The 23,126-nt window shown below is 39.8% G+C and overlaps 2 protein-coding genes across 3 annotated transcripts in view; one reads left to right on the plus strand and one right to left on the minus strand.

Moving 5' to 3' along the window:
* The window catches only part of KIAA0825 (KIAA0825 ortholog), a 429,397-nt gene extending 422,176 nt beyond the window's left edge, over positions 1–7,221 (minus strand). The window contains 1 exon segment of the mRNA XM_070373134.1: positions 7,096–7,221. The gene's annotated coding sequence lies outside the window, so the exon portion shown is untranslated.
* Positions 7,222–7,243: 22 nt separating this feature from the next.
* Positions 7,244–23,126, plus strand: part of SLF1 (SMC5-SMC6 complex localization factor 1) — a 71,265-nt gene continuing 55,382 nt past the window's right edge. Inside the window, exons 1-4 of one of the 2 annotated variants that reach the window (XM_070373135.1) lie at positions 7,244–7,374; positions 19,726–19,839; positions 19,996–20,071; positions 21,188–21,428. In XM_070373135.1, coding sequence (XP_070229236.1) covers positions 19,726–19,839; positions 19,996–20,071; positions 21,188–21,428 — 431 coding nt within the window. In that variant the 5' untranslated portion in view covers positions 7,244–7,374. The remainder of the gene's footprint in view (positions 7,375–19,725; positions 19,840–19,995; positions 20,072–21,187; positions 21,429–23,126) is intronic. The other variant, XM_005893845.2, reaches the window with a different exon arrangement.

Genomic DNA, 23,126 nt, shown 5'->3' on the forward strand with positions numbered 1-23,126 from the left:
CTTAGGCTAAGTAAATTCTTTCCTTAACTAAAACCCACTACACCGTCACCCTATAGGAATGTAACTTTATTTGGGTGGTGTCTGTTTTGAGAATAATCACCCCTGGAGAAATAAGTGTCCTGGTTGACTGACCGCTGTCACAAGGAGAGGGTCATAAATTGTCAGCAGGCCCCCTGGCCAGAAGATGATGTAACACCCCTAAGACCTCTGTATACATTTGTATGAAGCACCTGACTTTCATAAAAGTCAGGACTGCTGACCCCGAGTGACTTTTGCATAACATCTCAGTGTATAAAAGTAGACCATGGAAAATAAAGAATTGGGATCAGTTTCTTGAAATACTGGTCTCCCCATGTCTCTCTCTCTCTCACTCTGGTTGAGTCTCCATCTGGAGCTCGGAACCCGCCATGCTTACTAATTATGCCTGGGCTTCTAAGATCCGACCGGGGAGGCCTCAGTGTCTCCTCTCCTTCAGGAGAATGGAAGGACGCCTGCAGCCTACGTAAGTGGTGCAAACTTCTTGTCTTGAAGTTTTATTGGTCTCCCGCGTAAACCAAGCTACTCAGCCTCTTTTCTCCACTGAATTTTCCTACTGAGCTATCCTCATCCTATTACTCTTTATATATTTGATAAAATATTTAAATAAATAGGTCGCCGACGCCGTCCCCGCTTCGAATACCCTGGATCAGCCGGGGCAGGACCCCGGCAGGTAAGGGGTTGGGCTTCATTCATAGCTCGGTAGGTAAAGACTCTACCTGCCATGCAGGAGACCTAGGTTCGATTCCTGGGTTGGGAAGATCCCCTGGAGAAGGGAATGGCAACCCACTCCAGCACTCTTGCCTGGAGAGTTCCATGGACAGAAGGGCCTGGAAGGCTATAATCCATGGGGTCGCAATAGTCGGACATGACTTAGCGACTAAACTACCACCACAGACATCAGGAAGGGACAGGAGGCAGGGAGGATACAGGAAAGTGCGGTGGGAAAACCTTGTAGCTCTAGATGGTACCCCTCTCCCCGACTCCCAGAAGCCTGCTGCCATCACACCTGAGTGCCAGTGCCAGCATCCATACCGTTAAAAGCAATACACCTGTAGAGAGACCCTCACCCAGTCAGAACTGTGTGTCTGTGGACCAGTCCCCATGTGAGCCCCTTAAGGTGGAGGCCCAGAACTGGGACACGTGACTCCTCAGAGCCCTTTCCTACCTGTGAGCCAACCTGAGTGGCCACTCACAGCTCACTCTTCACTAGGATGGAGAGAGGTACTCTCAAGTCAGGAGGGGATTTGGCTGAAGTTGGTGTTCAGTAAGTAGGTGCTTGGCTGGGTCTGGAATGGGATTATTGTGCAATTTTTCTTTTTTTGGGGGGAGGGGGCTTATTTATATACTCTTACACTCTTACATTTCTATAACAAATGGGTATAATTTCCATAAAAATCAAATGTTAACCCCATCCTCCACCCCACCCTGGTTATGCACAAAAACCATTGCTCATTGTGGAAAGTCTAACATCTTTAACAGGACCACAGTTACCCACAGCTTGCACTCAACTCAGCTTTTTCACATTTTATCATTAGCCTTCAATCCATCCCACAGATCTAATACGTACTCATTAATCTTTTCTGGTACCTTTGCATCCTCCAATGCCAAAATCGTCATCCTTTAAGGCCCAAACTCAGCATTACCTTTTTAAATAAAATCTTTCCTCATCTGTCCTACTGAAAGCAAAACTTCTTTCTGTGTTTCCCATCCTTTTGTTGTTCAATAATTGTATGTAAATTGTTGGTCATACAATAGACATTTGTAGGTATAACTTGCTCTTTCTTAGTGGACTACAACTGAAGATTCTTCACCTTTGGCTAACCTATAAAGTATTTTTACATTCACCAATCTTTTATCCTTAAAAGACTGGGGAGAAGGGAAGAGAATCAATATATATTTAATGCCAACTGTCTGTCAGGATTCCAAATCTTGAAAGATGATACTGTGAAAGTGCTGCACTCAATATGCCAGCAAATTTGGAAAACTCAGCAGTGGCCACAGGACTGGAAAAGGTCAGTTTTCATTCCAGTCCCAAAGAAAGGCAATGCCAAAGAATGCTTAAACTACCGCACAATTGCACTCATCTCACACGCTAGTAAAGTAATGCTCAAAATTCTCCAAGCCAGGCTTCAGCAATATGTGAACCGTGAACTTCCTGATGTTCAAGCTGGCTTTAGAACAGGCAGAGGAACCAGAGATCAAATTGCCAACATCTGTTGGATCTTGGAAAAAGCAAGAGAGTTCCAGAAAAACGCCTATTTCTGCTTTATTGACTATGCCAAAGCCTTTGACTGTGTGGATCACAATCAACTGTGGAAAATTCAAGAGATGGGAATACCAGACCACCTGACCTGCCTCTTGAGAAATCTGTATGCAGGTCAGGAAGCAACAGTTAGAACTGGACATGGAACAACAGACTGGTTCCAAATAGGAAAAGGAGTTCGTCAAGGCTGTATATTGTCACCCTGTTTATTTAACTTACATGCAGAGTACATCATGAGAAACACTGGACTGGAAGAAACACAAGCTGGAATCAAGATTGCCGGGAGAAATATCAATAACCTCAGATATGCAGATGACACCACCTTTATGGCAGAAAGTGAAGAGGAAATCAAAAGCCTCTTGATGAAAGTGAAAGTGGAGAGTGAAAAAGTTGGCTTAAAGCTCAACATTCAGAAAACGAAGATCATGGCATCCGGTCCCACCACTTCATGGGAAGTAGATGGGAACACAGTGGAAACAGTGTCAGACTTTATTTTTCTGGGCTCCAAAATCACTGCAGATGGTGACTGCAGCCATGAAATTAAAAGACACTTACTCCTTGGAAGGAAAGTTATGACCAACCTAGATAGCATATTCAAAAGCAGAGACATTACTTTGCCAACAAAGGTTCATCTAGTCAAGGCTATGGTTTTTCCTGTGGTCATGTATGGATGTGAGAGTTGGACTGTGAAGAAAGCTGAGTGCCGAAGAATTGATGCTTTTGAACTGTGGTGTTGGAGAAGACTCTTGAGAGTCCCTTGGACTGCAAGGAGATCCAACCAGTCCATTCTGAAGGAGGTCAGCCCTGGGATTTCTTTGGAAGGAATGATGCTAAAGCTGCAACTCCAGTACTTTGGCTACCTCATGCGAAGAGTTGACTCATTGGAAAAGACTCTGATGCTGGGAGGGATTGGGGGCAAGAGGAGAAGGGGATGACAGAGGAGGAGATGGCTGGATGGCATCACTGACTCGATGGACGTGAGTCTCAGTGAACTCTGGGAGTTGGTGATGGACAGGGAGGCCTGGCGTGCTGCGATTCATGGGGTCGCAAAGAGTCAGACACGACTGAGGGACTGATCTGATCGGATCTGATCTGTCAGGTGGAGCTTCCCTGGTGGTTCAGTGGTAAAGAATCCACCTGCCAATGCAGAAGACACAAGTTTGTTGCCTGGGTCAGGAAGATCCATTGGAGAAGGAAACGGCAGCCCACTCCAGTATTCTTGCCTGGGAAATCCCATGGACAGAGGAGCCTGGCGGGCTACAGTCTGAGGGATCACAAAGTCAGACATGATTTAGTGACTGAACAATAATAGCATGTGTCGGGCTCATGCAGGGTGTTTGAAGCTACCTCAACCTGGAAAGCATTCTTCTATATCCATTTTATGTTAGGTTTAAAAAAAAAAAAAAAACTGAGCTCACAAAGAATCAGTGACTTATCAGGGTCATAAACTAGCAAATGCATGCCTGAGATTCTGAACTCTGAAAGTGGAGTCACTCAGTCGTGTCCAACTCTTTGCGATCCCGTGGACTATAGCCTACCAGGCTTCTCTGTCCATGGGATTCTCCAGGCAAGAATACTGGAGTGGGTTACCATTTCCTTCTCCAGGGGATCTTCCCGACCCAGGGATCGAACCCAGGTCTCCTGCATTGGAGGCAGACGCTTTAACCTCTGAGCCACCAGGGAAGCCCAAAATCATAATTATACATCTACCAACATATAAGGGTTGGATTAAATGATGTAATTTACATCATTTACATGTAAAATACAATAAATTTACATTCATTATATGTAAAACTCCACTCAAGAAAATTTTCTAGCATGTTAGAATAACACTTGGGAGGATTTTTGAGCCAGAAAAGACTTTAAACATCATTTAATCCAACCTTTATAGATGAGAGATATGCTCAGAGGGATAAATTTCCCTGTGTTTAGACCTAGTTAGTAGATGAACCAGGATTAAAATCCAGTTGGAGGCAGTATAGTGAAGTGGTTAATACTATGGTCCTTGGAATCAGCACTGGTTCCAATCATAGCTCTGGCACTTAATGACTGTGTGTAACCTACAAAGATTTACAAAGCTAATCTTTGTTTTCTCAATCTTAAACGAATGATAAAGCCCTACAGTGCTGTGAGAATTAAATGTAACACTGCACAGCAGAAAGTAAGCAATAACAAGTACTAGGTATTCTCTCATCTCCTGCCTCACTGTCCACTCTTCTTTGCAGGATAGCATATTGCCTTTTGTGGATGGGTTGTGGAGTGGACATTACACTCCAGGGTCAAAGTGAGTAATGATTAAATGTGCATTTATTTATCTGGTAAGTCCCTTTAAAAAAAATACATGTACAAATACTTCTCTGTGGATAAATAACTTTTAAAAAGTTCATTCAATAAACATCTATTGAGCCCATAGTACATACCAGATGCTGAGTATGAAACAAACAAAACAGATAAACTCTCAACCTTCATAAGCACTGAAATTTGGCGGGGAAAAAAAAATCACTGAGATCTACCTGCGGGATGTGCAAAGCAAATATTATTCACAGAGAAGTCAATACGATGTAATGGACATTAGCGTTTGAAATGAGCTGTACACATATACCTGTGTTTTTTTGTAAAACCAGTTATTCTTTAGAATTAAGTTCTAGATCATTTCTAGTACTGGTCATTTCAACTAGATTTTAGTAAATTCCTTGAAAACTATTCTATTTCTTTACATACAGTAGACTATTGGAAAGGGCAGGTTTAGTTAAGCACACGTGATAACATATGCTAATCATTGTCTGTTTCAGGGTTACATGAGTGGAAAAGAATAGTTTTCTAAGAGCTAGTAGATAGTAATTCCTTACTGGGCATCACAAAGTTCAGTTTTATGAATTTGTGCTCATTTATTCATTTTCTCTCTTTCTACATACACACACAAATAGAAGCTGACTAAACAGATAGCTGATACTCTGGTCTTAGAGTCACTAATAATACACTGATGGTCTCTAGATTGCTTGTATTTGTTTGAGTAAGGGTGATAAAACTGGCTAAGGATAAATAAAAAAAGAATTTGGATTACTCATATGTCAAAATTCTTTGTAGGGATTCTTTAAATCCCTAACACATTCCTTAATCTTTAACACATTAAGGAATTGATTCCTTAACTCCTTAAATCTCTTATACTCAAGTTTTGCTATCCATTTGACTTTGGAATGTGATATACTATCCAATTTTACTGGAGAGTGAAAAGAATGATTTTGTCATTTATGAAAGGAAGTAGACAGCATAGTAAAAAGAGCCCAAGCTTGGAGTTTCCCTGAAACTGGGTTCAAATCTCAACTGCCATTTAATTGTATAACTTGTAAGAACATCTGAGTCTCAGTATAAAATGTTTGCAAAATGGGGATAATACGATTCTCTTTGTAGAACTGTAGAAAGTTTAAATAAAATGATAAATGTAAAGTACCTGGCAGATAGCAGCTATTTGTGGCTAACATTAGTGGCTGGCTATATTAATTTGAAAAGAGGTCACAAATCAAGAGCAATGATTAAAAAAAAACCCAAAACACTGCCTATCTGATAACTAGTTGTTATATAAAAACAAGGTACCTTTCTTAAATTATTTATAATCCTTGCAACTGAAGAAATAAGGAAAAACCACAAGATTCAATAAAAATGACAAAATTGGGACCAAATGAGGTTACAAAAGTTCGAATTGTTGATCAACTAGGAGATAACATGCTTCCATACTCTCAAAAGATAATAAAGCATTTGCCTGATGCATCAGGGTCCTTGAATTGAACATATTGCATTTTTCTTTATGGTAGTTATTGCTAGAACTCTATGTAGAACTGACTGGGGGTAAAAAAAAAAAAAATCAAGCAGCTGCTTATGGAACACGTGATTGTTTCAGTGAAAGGTGGTAAGTGAAAACTACTTACCTGAACAAACTGCATGACTCAAGAAAGAGAAGTCACCAAAAAAAGCTTCTCTCATCACATTTTTAAAATCTTCAACTACATGGGCACATTTCCTCACATTACCTTTTCATCGGAAGCAAATTCTGCTCAGACCCCCATCTAAAATTCTCCTGAAGGTTTCATTAGAAAGCCTGGAAGAACGCAGAGGCACTCCTTTCTGAAAGAACATCTATTCCTGACTACTCCTTTCCAAAAGGTAAAAATGTGTATCTAAAACCCACGCATGAAATTTTGAGCTTGTTCTGCTATCTCAATTAGCTCATAGAACAAAGACCATTCTCACCCTATTTAAACCGCGGCGGTATCGCTGAGTTCTCAATCAGGAACGACCCCCAACCCGACCCCCTCATTCCACTTCCAAAAATAGAAAAGGTGAGCTCTTCAGCCAGCTGCTTGTCTCCCCGGCACTGCACCCCAAGATGAAGGAAACCATACTCGGGAAAAAGATGGTAAAGCAGCTCTCGAAAATCAAGGGTGACCACCACCCTGCCTGTGGGAGAGTGTGGACACTCCTTGACCACCTCTACAGACACTCTCCTAAAAGAGGTAGCAGTAGACGGTGTCTTCTGTCTTACCCAGGGGCACCTGGGGACCCGAGGTCGAGTTCCGAGCTGGAGACAGAAACTGTGAACTGAGAAGATGGTAAAGTCGGAATCTCAAGGCCTTGTCCTGCAGCACAGAGGGTCAAGAGCCAACGGGGTTGGATGGGGACTCCGAGTTCAACCTTTTCCCGCTTAACTTCTCGGTCAGATCAAGATGCTGCACGGAGTCTCGGGTGGACGGAAATACCAGGTCCAGGAGGCAACCCAGAAAAAAATAATAACTCACCAGTCTCCCAACCTTCGGCGCGGTGCTAGCAGGAGCTTGGCCCGCGAGTCCGGATCCAGCCGGGGAACCTGCTTGGAAGACCCTGACGACAGCTCGAGAGCGTCACTGACAACCACCCGGAAGTGTCACAATCGCTTCCGGAGCCGCGGAGCGCGCGGCGGGAAATTATTTCCCAGAGCCCGGATTCGTGAAGCCACTGGTGCCGCAGCGGCAGTCTTCGTCCCGCCTGTCAGGGGCCGCTCCGCGGAGGCAGCAGCCCCAGAAACCCCGGCCGGGAAGGTAAAGGGCCTCAGCCCTGAAGACGCGGTGTTCACCCTGACCGTGTGGGGGTGTTTCCTCCTCAAGTTTCGGCGGCGTCCGAAATGTGAGGCTGTGGGAAGGCGCCGGGGCAGGGGAGCGGCGACCGCACTTGCCTCTGGCGCTTCCCGCGGCCGCGGCTTGCCCGCGTCGGTGGGGTCGTGTGGCGGCGGGCAACGGGCCCCCCGGCGCCTCTGCTTGTGCGGGCGGCTGGAGCGGCTTCCCATGCCTTCCGTTTGCGCAGCTCGTTCTACTGCCGGGAAGGCGCTAGGCCACTCGCGTCTCTCGTTTCCATAGAACCGCCTGGGACTCGTCTCCCCGAGTCCCGGCTTCTTGGCTGCTTTTCCATAACTTAGCGTCAGTGCAGGTGGTTGGGAATTCCCCCAGGCCCACCTTCCTATGAAAAGGCAAATGCCGTCGTTTATTTATTTTTCCTTCTTCCTGGTAGAATTATAAACAAATCTCAAACGGTTCAAGAACGTCTCTCTGCGGCTCCTGTAGGCCTTGAAATACGCACATACACTCTCACACGTCTCCCTGAAGAAGGCGGGGGTTGGGGCGGGCTGTGTTTCTGGGGATTATGGTATCTCAGCTGTTTGAAGGCAGGGACCAAGGCGAAGGGATTATCCTGAGATTCCGCCCCCCCCCCACAAAGCCTCTCTGATTAAATATTGACAGAAAACTTGTTATGTTTTGAGTACTTCCTTTCAAGATTTGACCCGGAAATCAGATGAAACTTGATTTTGGAAGCGTCAAGCTCTTTTGTACGAATGAATATCCTATACCAGAAAGAACAGAACAGTTATTGTTAAGACACAAGGAATGAAAATTTAAACCTAATTTCCAGTGTAGGTGTGACAGGCTCTTGTGTCTTATAAACTTTTGGGGACTTGTGTTATTATGTTATGCCTCATTTCCTAGAAGTACCTATTGATGCGCAAGGTGTTCCCATTTTTGGCAAGTTTGACGAACCCGTCCTGCAGGTGTTTAGGTGGATTTTTATAAGGGAGTTACCTTGATTATGTCTAAGTTAACTCCGTGTTAATTTAAATGAACTAGGATGTTTTAAGTACTTGAATATTGAAGATAGCCTTCAGTAATGCAAAATATGCTCTTAGATCTGTTTTCTAAGTAGATTTTCTTTTTCATTATTGACTGTGGTTTAATTATATCATGTAACATTTTCTTGCTTCCTTAAAGCAGAAAGCATAAATCATGTAAAACGGTCTTTGAAAACGTGGTCAGGTGTGGGTTTTTTCATAGTCAAGATTCAGAACTCTGAAGATTTCCACTAATGTCCAAAAACGTTTTTAAGAAAACCAATAGTATAACTAACTAGACAGTATTTTCCTGGTTAATTACTCTAAATACACTATTTCAGGGAAACATTTTAAAAATAAAATCAGTAATTCCATATAGGCTCTGAAAAAACAACACTCTTTCTCAAAAATATAAATTAAAACAATATGTTACTTGACTCTCCTTAAATATGCTAATAGGAAATACGTGCTCTAAAATTTACCATGTACTATTTCTTACCTTTTAAAGCCTCTTACTGCTTAAAAGTAGAATATTCCTGAGACTTTTAAATTCACTTACTTCTTACTTTCTTGATACCAGAATTACTTTGAAATAAACTGTTTTGTTTTTGATGGAGGAGAAAAGCCCATATGAATTAGTCTAGTGAATAATTAATACCAAATCCACTTTGAGAGGAAAATAATGAAAACTTTTCATAAGAAAAAACTGGCACTCTTTGGATTGTTCCTAAAAACGCTTTGAAATTTTAGACACTGATATTATTTTTCTGAAATTAAATTGTAATTAGTATAGATATTTTCAGTGCTAACAACTAAATGTCTCTTCACCCTCACAGTAGATTCCGTATCTTATGAGGTTTCTCTTTGCTTCTCTGAAAGTAGGTTGCTTTTTAAAATTATAATGTTAAAAGTATCTAACTAGATTCTGAAATTAAAGTCAAAGTGTATTGTAGAAAAGGCATATAGTTTTTGCAGACAGAGACTTAGATTTTGAATGTTGATTTCTCCATTTTCTAGCTATGTACCCTTGAGCTACTTTTTAATCTCTCAGGTACCCCATTCTCATCTGTACAAGAACTGTAAATAGCACTTTAATTTTTAAGAAGAAAATGAACATTTATGAAGTAAATAAACCCCAGAATCCTGCTACGTCAATCTTAAACTGTTTGCTCCTATTAAGTAATACAAAGTTCCTAGAATACTAAAGCAGCTGTGACTTCATCCCCCATGGCTAACCAATGTCTTCTGTCCATCTTTTATCCCTCAGCATCTCTTTCATTCACCTTGCTTCCCTTAAGGCCCCTTTATCCCTAAAATTAACATCTCTAGTCCAACCTATGCCTTGTATAGTGCCCAAATAGATTGGATATCTCCCCTGAGTCCTCATTTTGTCCTCGCCACAGTCACTTTGCTGCTACTTCTCCATTTCTTCCCTGTACTGCTAGATCAGTCATCAAAGAGACTGATATGACTGCTTCTTTCCCAATGTCATTGAGGTAAGGATATCCCTGAAGTCTCACCATTGGTGACCTTAGTCAAATAATTAATTTACTCACTCATGTCCCTGATCTTTGAAGGATGGGACAGGAAAAGATACTATAGCTTAAAAGAAAAAAAAAAATTGTAATGCTCAGGTGAATTATATTAAGCCAAAAAGCCTAATATGGCTCCTAGGCCAAGAGGCTGCAGAATTCCTAAACTCCATTTGATGTTATAGCATTCAGCCAAATGGGATTTTACTCTCACAGTATGAGTTCTGTAATTTGGGTATTCCTTTTGTAGTGTTGGTTAAACTGAGATCCAGCACTTTGACTTTTCTCAATTTGAATATTATTTACTTTGCCAGTTAAATGCTTTGGATCCCTGATCTTTGAAGAAGGGAACAGGAAAAGATACTGCAGCTTTAAAAAAAAAATTTTTTTTTCTTTTCTAAAGCCCAGCTGACTTATATTAAGCCAAAGGCCTGATTTGGCTTCTAGGCCAAGCGTGCATGTACATGTGTGCTCAATTGTGTCCCAACTCTTTGTGACCCAATGGACTATAGCCCGCCAGCTCCTCTGTCCGTGGAATTTTCCAGGCAGGAATACTGGAGTGGGATGCCATTTCTTCCTCCAGATCTTCCCTGACCCAGGGATCAAACCTGTATCTCGGGAATTGGTAGGTGGATTCTTTACCACTGAGCCACCTTTGAAACCTCATAGGGGAAGAGGGTGCAGATTTTAATAGCATTTGGAGCCAAACAGGATTTTACTCAAACAAAATGAGTTCTGTGATTTGTGTATTCCTTTTGTAGTGTTGATTACATTGACTTCAGTTTTAGTAGTATTTACTTTCCCAATTAAATGCTGTTAGATAAGAGAAGTCCTGAAAATCTTTTAAAACTCTTTAATTCAAAGCACCAATATGGATTGGGTTTAAGGCTTAGTATGTCCTTTCCAAAAGAAGGAAGTTTTAATGGTGATTTTCCTTAGGTTTAAAATCAAAATAGTTCACTGAAGAGCAAACATTAAGAAACTACTAGTTTTCAACCCATTGCCTTAAAATGGCAAAATATTCAGTAGTGTAGAAAAAGACCATCATATAAAAGATACAGACTATATAAATTTTAATTTTTTTATTTTTTTTACACACATCCATAAAACCTTCAAGTCAGATCCCTCCCCTGTCCCAAATATTAACAGTGGTATTATAAAGGAATTAAAGATTTTAACCTTTCTATATACTTTGTAGTATTTTTCAAATTTTCTATCACCATGTATTAATTATAATTAAAACATAAATCAGTAAAAGTTATTTTGAGGGAAATTTTAATTCTTAAATACAAACATAAGTTAAACTTTTTAATAAATACCTTATTTATCTTAGTTAATAGCATACAGTTTTTAAGATGCATTATGTTCTCATATTTCTATAATAATCTGTGTCTGATCATAAAAGAAAAATTATAATGCAGAGTAGAGTAGGGAAGGTTTATCCTTATTTTCCAATCCCAGACCTCTTTAAGCAACCTTGCACTTCTTTTTGGCATACTTTTCTCTTTCACCCAATTGTTACACCCTGGTCTTAACATACTCTTTCCCATACCATACCTTTCTATTCATATCGCTATTCTTGCCTCTATTTCTTTGAGTTCTCTTAAAATATTCTGTTTCATATTCTTCAAAGGTGTTCTAGCTATGTATCATTTTGTAAAGAATTCATAGACCTAAAAAGCTAGTATACAGTGTCCTTAATTATGATGAGTGCTATAGGTTAATTTGCATTTTTAACTGGCACCAACTGCAGAGGAATGTCAGGCATCAAGGATAGGCCCATGTGGGAGATATTTTGGGAAAGTCCACACCACAGGGACAGTTGCTTGTTCTTTGTAAATGCCAGCTCTGTTCGAATTCATTATTTCCTTAGTTGTGTGTATTATATGATTCAAGGTAAGCAACTAGATTCCTTTTTAATTATTGCAAAAGTTTTGAAAATTAATATAAGAGCATCTTCTTTAACTGAAAATCTCATGTATAATTTTAAACTTTTTGACAGTAAAGATAATGCATTTAACTTAAAAATGAATGCTGTGGGGTTTTTTGTTGTTTTTCTTTTCCTGTTATTATCTTAGGGTAGTATCTTCTGTGTGAATACATCAAGGATTACCCCCTACAAGTTCTAGAAAAATATCTAATTTCTGGAAATACTACTGGAACAATTATATCGCAGTTTATTTACCTTATTTCCTGAGGGAAGACTTCTAGCAGTTAGCTCTTCATCCTCCGTATCCCAGAACCTATTACCAGTACAAAACTTCACTTTGAATTATCTGGGTAATTGATAGGTATTAACACCAGTTTTGTATAGTACTTTCTTTGGGTTCACTGGTATATCAGGCTATTATTTATTGTTTTCTTACTCCTGTAGGATCATAGGAAGAGACATTAAGACACTAATTTTTTAAGTATAAACAAATACTTAATATCTATGTATGTATATGTCTATTCCTACAAATATAGATAACTATTTTCCCTTGTAACTATATGACTTAGACCTGTGGTTATTAGTTTATCATATGATGTGATGTTAAGAAGGATTGCTAAATGTATTGTGAATTCTGTTCAAGTAGATCATTTTATTATAGGACTCTATTAGATTAATGGAATTTGTTCTTTTAAAAAAAAACAAAACTGCTAGTTATTGTGTGCCATCACTGTGATTTGAGATTCTTTGGAAATTTAGCTAATAGCACAGTTTTTCTGATAAACTTGTTAATTTTCTATGTTTTGATTTGTTTTTTAACACTTATATTTTCATGCGCTTTGAATCAGGAAGTCTAACTTCTTTACCTGTGTTTCTTATTCACTTTTCCTCTTTGCTTGTTTAATATCAGTTTCATTTTCATTGTTTTTCAAAGGAAAGAAGTTGCTTTAAAAAGGTTTTCTTGATTTCTACCACTGAGCACAGTTGGTCCTGTTTTCCTTTTACTGTGGACTCTTGCTTTGATAGAAAAGGCTGTTAAATATCCAAGGCGGCTGTATTTATTCCATCATAAGGACAGTATGATTTAGGATGGAAACTTTGCATTGTATACAACTCTAATAAGTCCAAATCGTTTAATAATTTGTACATCAATCTAAAATACGTTAAAATGTCACCTTGTTAATAATAAACATTCAAATTGTGAAATAGCTGTTCCTAACTTGATATAAAAGAGGAACATAATGATAATTTTTTTCCCTTATATTTCTTCATAGCATATTAAGTTCTCAGGAAGCAGAAAAATACTATTTAAAATACTATTTATTGAAAACAATTTTTTTTTCTGTTCTGTTTTTGACAGCACTGGGTCTTCATTTCTGTGTGCAGGCTTTCTATAGCTGCAGAGACTGGGGGGCTACTCTCTAGTTGCAGTGCATAGGGCTCTCATTGCAGTGGCTCCTCTTGCTGTGGAGTACGGGCTCTGGGCGCATGGGCTTAGTTGCCCTGCAGCATGTGGGATCTTCCAGGATCAGGGATCAAACCAGCGTTCCCTACATTACAAGGCAGATGCTTAGCCCCTGGACCACCAGGGAAACCCCTAAAATAACCTTTAAATCAGACTTTTTGGGAGCATTACAGTGATTTTGTTGTTGTTGCTTTCTGTGTTTTCCTGTTACTTAATAGTAGTTTCTCTATGTGGGCATTTTATTTTATGTTTTTAATTTTCTTTTGTTTTTCCAAGTTGTTGGTTGGTTGGTTGGTAGGTTGGTTGCACTGGCTTTTCACTGCATGGGCTTTCTCTAGTTGCAGCTAGCAGGGGCTACTCCCTCGTGCCTGCGCTTCTCGCTGCAGTGGCTTCTCTTGTGGGGCACAGGCTCTAGGGAGCATGGGCTTTGGTAGATGTGACGCATGGACTTAGTTGCCCAACAGCATGTGGAATCTTCCTGGACAAGGGATTGAACCCATGTCTCCTGCATGAGCAGGCAGATTCTCAGCCACTGGACCCAGGGAAGTCCAAGCACTTAAAAATAGCCACGTGGGAAAGATTTTAAAGGCTACTCAAACTTCCCTTCTTTGGCAGCATTTTTCTTGAAATACCTACTAAATTGTTTTTCAGACTCTTAAATACGTAAATAAAATACTAGTAGTGGGTGAAATGTATATGGTTAAAACACTTGTATTCCTCTGATGAAAATGACTTTCAGGAACTATAAAAACAATTAGGTTTGCCTTTCCATTAGAATACCAAGGTGGTATTCACAGATAGGTTTCCGTGTTTCTGAAAAGACCTATTATTTTCTCTAGGAAATTTTCTTAAAAGCTTTGTCATTCCCTGAAATTAGTGATAGCGGTTTTTCTCCCTGGTTTTGGTTGTATGCCTTATAATTCCCATGTGGCTTTGTGTGTTAATATGTGTTCTGCATTAGACTAAATCATGATTTCTAGCAACAGCATGTTTTTGTAAAGTTTTTGAATACCATTGATACTTCAGTTCAGTCGCTTAGTCGTGGCCAACTCTGCGACCCCATGAATCGCAGCACGCCAGGCCTCCCTGTCCATCACCAACTCCCCGAGTTCACTCAAATTCTTGTTGGAGTAGGTGATGCCATCCAGCCATCTCATCCTCTGTTGTCCCCTTCTTCTCCTGCCCCCAATCCCTCCCAGCATCAGACTCTTTTCCAGTGAGTCAACTCTTTACATCAGGTGGCCAAAGTATTGCAGTTTCAGGTTCAGCATCAGTCCTTCCAGTGAACACCCAGGACTGATCTCCTTTAGGATGGACTGGTTGGATCTCCTTGCAGTCCAGGAAACTCTCAAGAGTCTTCTCCAACACCACAGTTCAAAAGCATCCGTTCTTTGGTGCTCAGCTTTCTTCACAGTCCAACTCTCACATCCATACATGACCACAGGAAAAACCATAGCCTTGACTAGACGGACCTTTGTTGGCAAAGTAACGTCTCTGCTCTTTAATATGCTCTCTAGGTTGGTCATAACTTTCCTTCCAAGGATTTAGCATCTTTTAATTTCATGGCTGCAGTCACCGTCTGCAGTGATTTTGGAGCCCAAAAAACTGAAGTTTGACACCATTTCCACTGTTTCCCCGTCTATTTCCCATGAATTGATGGGACCAGATGCCATGATCTTCGTTTTCTGAATGTTGCGCTTTAAGCCAACTTTTTCACTCTCCTCTTTTACTTTCATGAAGAGGCTTTTTAGTTCCTCTTCACTTTCTGATATAAGGGTGGTGTCATCTGCATATCTGAGGTTATTGATATTTCTCCCGGCAGTCTTGATTCCAGCTTGTGTTTCTTCCAGTCCAGCATTTCTCATGATGTCTCTGCATATAAGTTAAATAAGCAGGGTGACAATATACAGCCTTGCCGTACTCCTTTTCCTGTTTGGAACCAGTCTGTTGTTCCATATCCAGTTCTAACTGTTGCTTCCTGACCTGCATACAGGTTTCTGAAGAGGCAGGTCAGGTGGTCTGGTATTCCCATCTCTTGAAGAACTTTCCACAGTTTATTGTGATCCACTCAGTCATAAAACAGAAATAGATGTTTTTCTGGAACTCTCTTGCTTTTTTGATGATCCAGCATTTGTTAGCAATTTGATCTCTGGTTCCTCTGCCTTTTCTAAAACCAACTTGAACATCTGGAAGTTCACGATTCACGTACTGCTGAAGCCTGGTTTGGAGAATTTTGAGCATTACTAGAGTGTGAGATGAGTGCAATTGTGTGGTAGTTTGAACATTCTTTGGCGTTGCCTTTCTTTGGGATTGGAATGAAAACTGACCTTTTCCAGTCCTGTGGCTACTGCTGAGTTTTCCAAATTTGCTGGCATATTGGGTGCAGCACTTTTACAGCATCGTCTTTCAGGATTTGAAATAGCTTAACTGGAATTCCATCACCTCCACTAGCTTTGTTTGTAGTGATGCTTCCTAAGGCCCACTTGACTTCACATTCCAGGATGTCTGGCTCTAGATGAGTGAGCACACCATCGTGATTATCTGGGTCGTGAAGCTCTTTTTTTTTTTTTTTTTGTGAAGCTCTTTTTTGTACAGTTCTTCTGTACACCTCTTCTTGCCACCTCTTCTTAATATCTCCTGCTTCTGTTAGGTCCATACCATTTCTGTCCTTTATCGAGCCCATCTTTGCATGAAATGTTCCCTTGGTATCTCTAATTTTCTTGAAGAGATGTCTAGTCTTTCCCATTCTGTTGTTTTCCTCTATTTAACAACTATTTTTCTAACTAGAAATGTTGTGAATTTTCTTTTTCTTGGCCAATAAATGTGCCACCTCAAATACAGAGTACATTTTAAACTTCATTTAAATAGAAATTAATGACTCTAAATTTGAAACTGTAATTTTGTTCAGTCTACTTTGTAGGGGATGAAAGTAACATGTAGCACAGTTAAGAAATCTAGATTAGGAATAATTTAGTAAATTCTGAAAGAGATGGGAATACCAGACCACCTGACCTGCCTCTTGAGAAATTTGTATGCAGGTCAGGAAGCAACAGTTAGAACTGGACATGGAACAACAGACTGCTTGCAAATGGGAACAGGAGTACGTCAAGGCTGTATACTGTCACCCTGCTTAATTAACTTATGTGCAGAGTACATCATGAGAAACGCTGGGCTGGAAAAAGCACAAGCTGGAATCCAGATTGCTGGGAGAAATATCAATAACCTCAGATATGCAGATGATACCACCCTTATGGCAGAAAGTGAAGAGGAACTAAAAAGCCTCTTGATGAAGGTGAAAGGGGAGAGTGAAAAAGTTGGCTTAGAGCTCAACATTCAGAAAACTAAGATCATGGCATCTGGTCCCATCACTTCATGGGAAATAGATGGGGAGACAGTGGAAACAGTGTCAGACTTTTATTTTGGGGGGCTCCAAAATCACTGCAGATGGTGACTGCAGCCATGAAATTAAAAGACGCTTACTCCTTGGAAGAAAAGTTATGACCAACCTAGATAGCATATTCAAAAGCAGAGACATTACTTTGCCAACAAAGTTCTGTCTAGTCAAGGCTATGGTTTTTCCAGTGATCATGTATGGATGTGAGAGTTGGACTGTGAAGAAAGCTGAGCACCGAAGAATTGATGCTTTTGAACTGTGGTGTTGGAGAAGACTCTTGAGAGTCCCTTGGACTGCAAGGAGATCCAACCAGTCCATTCTGAAGGAGATCAGCCCTGGGATTTCTTTGGAAGGAATGATGCTGAAGCTGAAACTCCAGTACTTTGGCTACCTCATGCAAAGAGTTGACTCATTGGAAAAGACTGTGATGCTGGGAGGGTTTGGGGGCAGGAGGAGAAGGGGACGACAGAGGATGAGATGGCTGGATGGCATCACTGACTCAATGGACGTAAGTCTGAGTGAACTACTGGAGTTGGTGATGGACAGGGAGGCCTGGCGTGCTGCGATTCATGGGGTCGCAAAGAGTCGGACATGACTGAGTGACTGAACTGAACTGAGTATTTGTGTATGTGCTCAGTGGCTCAGTTATGTCCGACTCTTTGCATGGACTGTAGCCCCTGGGGCTCCTCTGTCCATGGAATGTTTCAGGCAAGAATACTGGAGTGGGTTGCCATTTCCTCCTCCAGGGGATCTTCTTAACCCTAGGATTAAACCTATGTCTCTTGCATCAGCAGGTGGTTTCTTTAACCACTGTGCCACCTGGGAAGCCCTCGTCCCCATATACCTACTATAACATTTGATGTAAATACTGTGGTACCATAAGTTTAAATTCTCCATTGACTTATTTATACATACTATTCAGTATCTGTCCACAAACACTGAAAGTTTGTATGATATCTATGTGTCATTGTCCACAAGTGTCCAGTCATTCTTCAGTTGCTCAGTCTTGTCTAGCTGTTTGTGATGCCATGGACGGCAACATGCCAGGTTTCTCTTCAATATCTCCTGGAGTTTGCTAAACTCATGTCCATTGAATAAGTGATGCCATCCAACCATCTCATCCTCTGTCATCCCCTTCTCCTCCTGCCCTCAATCTTTCCCAGCATCAGGGTCTTTTTCAATGAATTAACTCTTCACGTCAGGTGACCAAAGTATTGCAGCTTCAGCATCAATCCTTCCAATGAATATTCAGGACTGATTTCCTTTAGGATGGACTGGTTGGATCTCCTTGCAGTCCAAGGGACTCTCAAGAGTCTTCTCCAACACCACAGTTCAAAAGCATTAATTCTTTGGCATTCAGCCTTCTTTATGGTCCGACTCTCATATCCATACATGACTACTGGAAAAGCTATAGGTTTGACTATGTGGGCCTTTGTCTGCCAAATGATATCTCTGCTTTTTAATATGCTGTCTTTGTTTTCCCATAGCTTTTCTTCCAAGGAGCAAGTGTCTTTAATTTCATGCCTGTAGTCACCATCCACAATAATTTTGGAGTCCAAGAAAATAAAGTCTATCACTGTTTGCTATTTTTCGCTTTCTATTTACCATGACGTGATGGGACCGGATGCCATGATCTTTGTTTTTTGAATGTTGAGTTTTAAGCCAGCGTTTTTACTGTCCGCTTTTACCTTCGTCAAGAGGCTCTTTAGTTTTTCTCTGCTATCTGCCATTCGGGTGGTGTCGTATGCATATCTGAGGTTATTGATATTTCTCCTAGCAATCTCCATTCCAGCTGTGTTTCATCCAGCCCAGCATGGGCTGGATCATTTTGAATGATGTACTCTGCATATAAGTTAAATAGGCAGGGTGACAACACATAGCCTTGATATACTCCTTTCCCAATTTTGAACCAGTTGGTTGTTCCATGTCTGGTTCTAACTGTTGGTTCTTGACCTGCATACAGGTTTCTCAGGAGCCAAATAAGGTGATCTGATATTCCCATCTCTTTAAGAATTTTCCACAGTTTGTTGTGATCCACACAGTCAAAAGCTTTGGCTCAGTCAGTGAGTAAAGCAGAAGTAGATGTTTTTCTGGAATTCTCTGCTTTTTCTATGATCTAGTGGATGTTTGTGATTTGATCTGTTTGCTCTGCCTTTTCTAAATCCAGCTTGTACATCTTGGAATTCTCCGTTTACATATTGTTAAAGCCTAGCTTGAAGGGTTTTGAGCGTAACCTTGCTAGCATGTGAAATGAGTACAGTTGTGCGGTAGTTTAAGCATTCTTTGGCATTGCTCGTCTTTGGGATTCAAATGAAAACTGACCTTTTCCAGTCCTGTGGCCACTGCTGAGTTTTCCAGATTTGCTGGCAAATTGGGTGCAGCACTTTGACAGCATCATCTTTTAGGATTTGAAATAGCTCAGCCGGAATTCCATCACCTCCTACAACTAGCTTTGTTGTAATGCTTCCGCAGGCCTGCTTGACTTCACTGTCTAAGATGTCTGGCTCTAGGTGAGTGATCACACCATCGGGGTTATCCAGGCCATTAAGTCCTTTTTTGTACAGTTCTTCTGCATATTCTTACCACCTCTTCTTAATATCTTCTGCTTCTGTTAGGTCCATGCCTTTTCTGTCTTAGCAAAAACAGCAGTTTAAAATGAATCTACTATATTGATGAAATTTTAAAAGTATTTGTCTTTTTCTGAAGAATTATGCTCATCAGTGTGTTCTAGTGGCAGGTAAATCTTTCAGTGTTCAAACCAGAAAACAAATCATTTTATTTACAGCCACATTTTGATAAGGTCACGTTTAAAACTAATTTCTGTTGCACATTAGCATTTGAACATTGGTACTGTCTTACAGTTAAGCCTTATATCTTAAGTAGTTTTTATTTTTATCACTCGTAATTAAAAAATGTCAACTGTATGAATAACATGTTTAACATATGTTGTCTTCTTTATATGTATATGTTAGATGGAAGATGATGCCCCAAAGCATATTATCCAGATGACAGGATTTAAGGTAGAAGAAAAAGAAGCTCTAGGCAAATTGCTTTTAAAACTGGATTGCACTTTTATCAAGAGTGAGGTGAGTACAGTTCAAGGTATAGTTGAAGAATAACTAAAATTAAAGTCCTGGCCTAAAAATTATAAAATGCCCCCTTGAATTGTAAGGATAGACAGAATATGTTAAAAAGGAAATCTTACCTTAATAGCATTTTTTGGTGTGGATTTGTCTTTGCAGAAATACAAAAATTGTACACATCTAATAGCTGAACGCCTATGTAAGAGTGAGAAGTTTTTAGCGGCTTGTGCAGCAGGTAAGTTAACTATCTTCCCCTCACTTTTGAAATAAAAAATCCTCATGGTGAAGAAAAAAGGCTTTAATCTCTGGAAAGATAGTTGGTTTACTGTATCAAATATAAATGTGGTTCTTTCTGATATTTTTCTGAAAATATTTGATGTATTAGTTTTGCTTTGATTTTCTGAATAACACTTGAAAAAGATATTGAAGAGGCAGAAATATTTACTTCACCTAGTGTAAGTGCTTTATACAAGAAAAAAATATTTTTTAACAGAAAGGCTTGGTACAAAATACCTTTAAAAAAAAAAAAAGCTTTTGTTGAAGCCTCAGCTATTCTCAGTCAAGTTTTTTTCCTTTGATCTATCATGGAAGAGTTTCTGTTTTTGTTCTCTTGCTCTGCTTCCCCTCCCATCCATCCTGTGAAGCATTGATCATTCTATTTTACTAAGATTTAAAATTTTCTGAACCTTTATTAGGGCTTAATCTCCTCTCTGCTTGTCACCATTGATGTTCCTTTTATAATTTGCTCTACTGTGATTGATTTGGTGTATCATTAGTCCACTTGCTTTTTTTTTTTCCTCCCTTCAATATTTGACTCAGGTGAATTTACTTTTTTTTTTTTTTTAGTAATTTACCAGAAAAACATTTGGATTCATTATTATCTCCAGAGGTGAAAACATGTATTTTATCTGCTGTTTAAAAAGATCATTGATGCCTAGATAAAGAAACTACAGAATGTTATTAAATATCCTTGAAAATTCATTGTTTTAAAGTATAATAATGCTATAAACATTATTGTAAAAACTTTTAGCATAGGAGAAAGAATATAAACCTCATTCAAATTGGTAAGCAATAATAGTCATAATTCAATATATTTTATTAATCCTTAACTTTATATTTTACACAGTAACAGAATTATAATTATTTATCATAAGAAAGATTACATACAGTGTTCAGTGATGTTGTAGGCCTTTATCAGAAAATGTAGGAAAACATAATTCAAAGATAACATTGGCAGTGTAGAAAAAGGCATGTTGAAACAGGGCAAATTTTATTTGTTATTTGGTCTTTATTTTTTCCCATTTATCAGAACCAAAATTCTTTTGTGACTAACAGTTTATTTGCTTTCTAGGAAAGTGGGTACTAACTAAGGACTACATAATTCATAGTGCCCAAAGTGGCAGATGGCTTGATGAAACAACTTATGAATGGGGATATAAAATTGAAAAAGACTCCCATTATTCACCTCAAATGCAATCTGCACCTAAAAGATGGCGAGAAGAACTGAAACGCACTGGTGCTCCTGGAGCCTTCCATAAATGGAAAGTTGTTCTCCTTGTTAGAGCTGATAAGCGAAGTGACTCTCTTGTAAGGTGAGATCTCATAAAAGCTAAAGCAGTGAATGTGAAAACAAGTTTTGTTTGTTTTTTTTTTTAATTATTGCTGTTCAGTTGCTCAGTTGTGTCTGACTGCGACCACATGGACTACAGCAGGCCAGGCTTCCTTGTCCTGGAGTTTGCTCTTCAAACTCATCTGCATTAAGTCGGTGATGCCATCCAACCATCTCAGCCTCCGTCGTCCCCTTCTCCTGCCCTCAGTCTTTTCCAATGAGTTGGTTCTTCACATCAGATGGCCAAAGTATTGGAGCTTCAGAATCAGTCCTCCTAATGAATATTCAGGATTGATTTCCTATAGGATTGACTGGTTTGATCTCCTTGCAGTCCAAGGAACTCTCAAGAGTCTTCTCCAACACCACAGTTCGAAAGCATCATTGCTTTGGCACTCAGCCTTCTTTATGATTCATCTCTCAAATCCATACGTGGCTACTGGAAAAAACAGCTTTGACAAGATAGACATTTGTCAGCAAAGTGATGTCTCTGCTTTTTAATATGCTATCTAGGTTTGTCATAGCTTTTCTTCCAGGGAGCAAGCATCTTTTAATTTCATGGCTATAGTCACTGTCTGCAGTGATTTTGCAGCCCAAGTAAATAGTCTGTTACTGTTTCCATTCTCCCTGTTTATTTGCCGTGAAGTGATGGGACCACATGCCATGATCTTCACTTTTTGAATGTTGAGTTTTAAGCCAGCTTTTTCACTCTCCTCTTTCACCTTCATCAGGAGACTGTTTAGTTCCTCTTTACTTTCTGCCATTAGGGTGGTGTCATCTGCTTATCTGAGGTTATAGATACTTCTCCCAGCAATCGATTCCAGCTTGAGCTTCATCCAGCCCGGCATTACTCATGGTGTACTCTGCATATAAGTTAAATAAGCAAGGTGACAATATATAGCCATGACATACTGTCTTCCCAATTTTGAACCAATCTGTTGTTCCATGTCTGGTTCTAACTGTTGCTTCTTGACCTGCATACAGGTTTCTCAGGAGGCTGGTAAGGTGGCTTGGTATTCCCATCTCTTTAAGAATTTTCCACAGTTTGTTGTGATCTACACAGTCAAAGGCTTTAGCATAGTCAGTGAATCAAAGGTAGATATTTTTCTGGAATTTTCTTTTTCTATGATTCAACTGATGTTGGTAGTTTTATCTCTGATTCCTCTGTCTTTTCTAAATCCAGCCTGTACATCTTGAAGTTCAAGTACTTGGTTCAAGTACTACTAACGCCTAGCTTGGAGAATTTTAAGCATAACTTTGCTAACATGTGAAATGAGTACAACTGTGTGGCAGTTTGAACATTCTTTGTAGTTGGAATGAAAACCTTTTCTGGTCCTGTGGCCACTGCTGAGTTTTCCAAATTTGCTGGCATATTGAGTGTAGCACTTTCACAGCATCATCTTTTAGAATATGAAATAGCTTAGCTCGAATTCCATCACCTCCACTAGCTTTGTTCGTAGTAATGTTTCCTAAGGCCCACTTGACTTTACACTCTAGGATGTTTGGCTCTAGGTGAGTAATCACAGCATCGTGATTATCCGGGTCATTAAGACCGTTTTTTGTATAGTTTCTGTGTATTCCTGCCAGCTCTTCTTAACATCTTCTACTTTGGTTAGGTCTATAGACCTTTTGCATTTCTTTGTAGTTATTTTTTTGTATTTCTTTGCAGTTACTCATTAATTCT

The sequence above is a fragment of the Bos mutus genome, chromosome 7 (genome assembly GCF_027580195.1).
Source record: "Bos mutus isolate GX-2022 chromosome 7, NWIPB_WYAK_1.1, whole genome shotgun sequence".
Classification (NCBI taxonomy): Eukaryota; Metazoa; Chordata; class Mammalia; order Artiodactyla; family Bovidae; genus Bos; species Bos mutus.